The 4,844-nt window shown below is 42.8% G+C and overlaps 1 protein-coding gene across 1 annotated transcript in view; it reads right to left on the reverse strand.

Moving 5' to 3' along the window:
- The window catches only part of LOC125483089 (dynein axonemal heavy chain 6-like), a 343,417-nt gene that overhangs the window by 264,399 nt on the left and 74,174 nt on the right, over nucleotides 1–4,844 (reverse strand). Inside the window, 3 exon segments of the mRNA XM_048596614.1 lie at nucleotides 1,846–2,017; nucleotides 2,514–2,635; nucleotides 2,984–3,229. Of these exon segments, the coding sequence (XP_048452571.1) occupies nucleotides 1,846–2,017; nucleotides 2,514–2,635; nucleotides 2,984–3,229 (540 nt within the window).

Below are 4,844 nucleotides of genomic sequence, written 5' to 3' on the forward strand. Positions count from 1 at the left end.
CCTGCAACCTTCGGGTGGCATCGTTGTGGCACTGCAGGAGGCCCAGGGTGGACATGTCGTCTGAGGAATGGGAGGGGGAGTTCAAATGGTTCGCGACTGGGAGGTGCAGTTGTTTGTTGCGAACCGAGCGACATGTCCATCCTGGGCCTCCTGCAGTGCCACAACGATGCCACCCGAAGGTTGCAGGAACAGCAACTCATATTCCGCTTGGGAACCCTGCAGCCCAATGGTATCAATGTGGATTTCACAAGTTTCAAAATCTCCCCTCCCCCCACCGCATCCCAAAACCAGTCCAACTCGTCCCTGCCTCCCTAACCTGTTCTTCCTCCCACCTCAAGCCGCACCCCCATCTCCTACCTACTAACCTCATCCCGCCCCCTTGACCTGTCCGTCCTCCCTGACTGACCTATCCCCTTCCTAACTCCCCACCTACACTCACCTTTCCTGGCCCCATCCCCGCCTCTTTGACCAGTCTGTTTCCTCTCCACCTATCCTCTCCTCTATCCATCTTCTATCCGCCTCCCACTCCCTCCCTATTTATTTCAGAACCCCCTTCCCCTCCCCCATTTCTGATGAAGGGTCTAGGCCCGAAACGTCAGCCTCTCTGCTCCTATGATGCTGCTTGGCCTGCTGTGTTCATCCAGCCCTGCACCTTGTTGGCCCAAATATATTACCTCACTTACTCAGCCGTCCCGTGTCCGCTCCTGCTCAGCGTGCGCTCCGCCTATTCACGAAGTAAGTTTTTAAAAGGATTAACTTACCTTCCCGGCAGCCCCCTGGTCGTCACTCTCACTGCTGCTGCAAAAATGGAGTTACGCGAGGTAAGACTTCTATAATCGAAAAGCTTACCTTCGCAGGGTGCCCTCGCGCTTCCTCCCGGACTCCCGCCGCTGAAACAACTGAAGCAACTAAAGGAATTTCATTGAAACAACTAGAGGAATTGCCCAGCAGAATCTTCAATTCCTGGTATTTCCTTCAGAGCCTGGAACAATCGGGATTCTGCATGTGGCCATTAGAAACCAGTAATGTTTAATTCATGCACAGCTTCTCATGGTTCTCCACCTAGCACCGTCAATAGGAGATTATCTGCTCAGTTATTTCATTGCTGTTTAGGAGAGCCTGAGGTTGTTAGTAGACTAGAAACCTAGCGAATTTAAACTCCAGAGACACAACTTTAAATCTCACCATATAGCAGCTAGAGAAACTGAAATTACACTAATTAACAAACCTGGAATAAAACACAAGTTTCATTAATAGTGATTGTGATCCAACTGGGCTGTTGTAAAATCCACGTGGCTTATTAATGGAGGACATCTGTTATCCTTCCTGACTCAGGTCTACATGTAACTCCAATGTGACTAAACTTTAAATGACTTTGTAAACCACTGAGCTGGAGGATGCTCATCAACATATTCTCTATGGAGAATTAGGGGTAGGAAATAAATCATAGTCACAAGAATTGATAATAATAAAGCTTGTTTACTGTGTGCATATTGGCAGCTGGTATTCCAAATATTACAAAAATGACTACAGGATTTGAATGAAGATCTGTAGCTCAGGTGCTGGATGTAGATGTTGGTGTGTTCGCCGAGCTGGGAGGTTTGATAGCAGACGTTTTATCCCCTTACTAGGTGACATCTTCAGTGCAGTGGAACCTCCTGTGAAACGCTGTTGTTTTGTGCCGGCACTTCACAGGAGGCTCCACGGGACTGAGGATGTCACTTAGTAAGGGGACAAAACATCTGCTATCAAATCTCCCAGTTCGGCGAACACACCAACATCTACAAAAGTGACTACACTTGAAAAAAGTGCACGAATTCAGGTCCTTTGCCCAGGGTGTATTACCTCAAGACATTTCAGTATCTTTTCCAAGTTGGCATTGGTGGTCTGTAAAAGCTCAAGGACCCCTGACGTGGTGGTTGTCTTCAGAATATTTGAGTTATTCTGAATTCTGATGATTAACTCATTCCATGCAGCATCAATGTGGCTAAACAGTTTGGTTTCTGTGGGAAGTTGCCTGTTATAACACAGCATCATATATGTTAAGCGCGCACATACAGTTGTATCAGCAAAGCAGCAAAATTTTGAATACCACAGTTACTTTTTCATTCGTCAAGTTCTATGCAGACAAAAACAAATGGGACACGCTCAAAATACAACTTGGATTCATTCCCAAGACAAAATTGAGTGAGCGGAAACGAGACATACTTAGATGTGATTGCCCAACATAAATGGAATTGGGATTCATATTTGCACTTTCTCTGTTATGTTTGTTAATAGCAACTTTGCCTTTTCTTCACAACTAATTGCAGTTGCTAGCAAAGACATGACGGGTTTGAATGTAAAGTATTCTAGATTGCATTAATGTATAGTTTATGAGGGACCAGAATTATATTCAAGAAACAAATTGACACAAAATGAATGCCTGAACAAATTCAAAAACAGTAGTGGAAGATGACAATGAATTTTAAAGAAATGAACAGTCTGGCAGTGAGAACAGGATTAATTCTTACCTTTGAATATCAGGAGCTTGGAAAATGGGAGTGAGGTAGAGCCAGTTCCGCTGACAGGTCATCAGTTCTTCTATTGTATGTGCTATAATGTTCAGTTTACGGTCCCATTCATTCACCTCTTTCTGCACAAAAGAATGTTTTTAAAAATTCAGGCTAGTCTACACTTATTACCAAAGTATCTTTCTGACACAGGTATACAAAGAGTGAATGTGTTACATTCCACATTCAGGGTAAGAGTGGACCATCAAATCAATCTCATTGGAGTCTTGATCATTTCCTTACGCCCTTCGTTCTCCCAGCTCACAGGAGAGGCAAAATGGAAGCACAGTCCTTACGAGCTGTCTGTTCGTAGCGTCTGGCCACACTGAGGGATTGGTGGCTTATTCCCAGGGGATGTGCCATGAACATTATAAAGGACCATTAAGAAAATGACATATCTTACTAACACCCTTTCATTCAAAGCACTGTACCTTGATTGGTTCCACGTAACGGGAACCCTTAATGGTGGAAATGGTGATTAAACTATCCTCCAGCAGACCAATGATCTCTTCCGTTGACCCAATGATTAATACAGTGTAGGTGTCCAACTGATGAGTCATTAACTTGAAGCTGGTGTGTTTCCATAGGCTGCTGACCTTCTCCAGCATGCTTTTGAGAGTGGCTTCATTACTAGCTAAGGCAGAAATGTTAACAATTGCTTCTTTGCGCTGGAATATCTGGAAAAAGGTTTGAAAGTAACAAGAGGTTTGCAAACTCATTCAGGTGCTCACAACCTGAACTCATAACTTTTCAAAAATGCTCAGAATCTGGCATTCAAAATAGGATCAATATTGGGAGTTACAAACTGAAAATATTTCACAGGGACTTGCCAACTGAACATATTACACAGGGAGTTGCAGTATAACATATTACACAATGAGTTGTAGACTGAAGGTAATTTAGAAGACTAATAGAATGAACGCCCTTATTCCAAGGGGGTTGTAGTATAAGAGTAGGGAAGTCTTACTGCAACTGTACAAAGGTGTTGGTGAAACCTTATTTGGAGTACCATGAGCAGTTTTTGTCCCCACATTTAAGAAAAAAAATATTATTTTATCAGAAGCAGTTCAGAGAAAGTTCACAAGGATGATCCCTGGTATGGAGGATTGTCTATGAACAAAGGCTAAACAGGTTGGGCCTCCAGTTGTTGGAATTTAGAAGAATGTGAGGTGATCTCATTGAAACATATAGGATTCTTAAGGGACTTGACAGGTTAAATGATGAGAGGATATTTCCCCTCATGGGAGAGTCTAGGACCAGAAGGCATAGTCTCAGAATAAAGGGGTGTCAACTTGAGACTGAGATGAGGAGAATTTCTTCTCTCAGAGGGTTGTGAGTCTTGGAATTCCTTGCCACGGAGAGCTGTGGGGCAGTCTCCTTGTGTATGCTTGAGGCTGAGATTAATAGATTCTTGATCAATAAGGGATCAAGGGAAATGGGGAAAATGCAGGAAAGTAGACACACAGAATGTTGAATCAGCCGTGATCATATTGAATGGTGCAACAGGCTTGCGGGGCTGAATGGTCTACTCCTGATCCTATTTCTGTAAGTCTTAAGGTATTATATTACACAGAGAGTTGTTGACTAAACATATTACATAGGGATTTGCAAACTGAACACATTACACATGGGTTGTGCATGAAATATATTACACAGAGTTGCACAACGAATATATGACATGGAGTTGTAGACTGAACATATTACACAGTAAGATGTAGACCGAACATATTATACAGGGACAGTCGAATGAACGTATCACATAGGGAGTTGCAAACTGAATATATTACACAGGAAGTTGGAGAAAGGACATATTACGCAATAAATTGTAGACAATAAATTACAGAGAGAGTTGCAGGAATGACATACCAGGCAGACTGTTGTTGAAAAAATATATTACATGAGGAGTTGTATGATCTGAACCCAGTACAATGGAATCTGTCCAACTTGAAGAATTTGAAGAAGGAAGATGGAGGCATTCAGTAGCGGAAGAAACGAACTGAGGAGGACGGTGGTATTGAATGTTTGCATGCTTAGGATTAATGTAATGTAGGGTACTAATAGAGTGAGAGTTCAGTTGTTCAAACTGATGCCATTTTTGCATTTGGATAGTTCATTTTTTTAACAGGGTGTGTGACAGTACTGAATCTCTAAGAGGGATTTGTTCTGTATAAAAACCAAAAGAACTGCGGACACTGTAAATCAGGAACAAAAACTAAGTTGCTGGAAAAGCTCAGCATGTCTGGCAGCATCTGTGAAGGAATAAACAGAGTTAACGTTTCGGGTCCGGTGACC

Source organism: Rhincodon typus, chromosome 5 (genome assembly GCF_021869965.1).
Source record: "Rhincodon typus isolate 14 chromosome 5, sRhiTyp1.1, whole genome shotgun sequence".
Taxonomy (NCBI): domain Eukaryota; kingdom Metazoa; phylum Chordata; class Chondrichthyes; order Orectolobiformes; family Rhincodontidae; genus Rhincodon; species Rhincodon typus.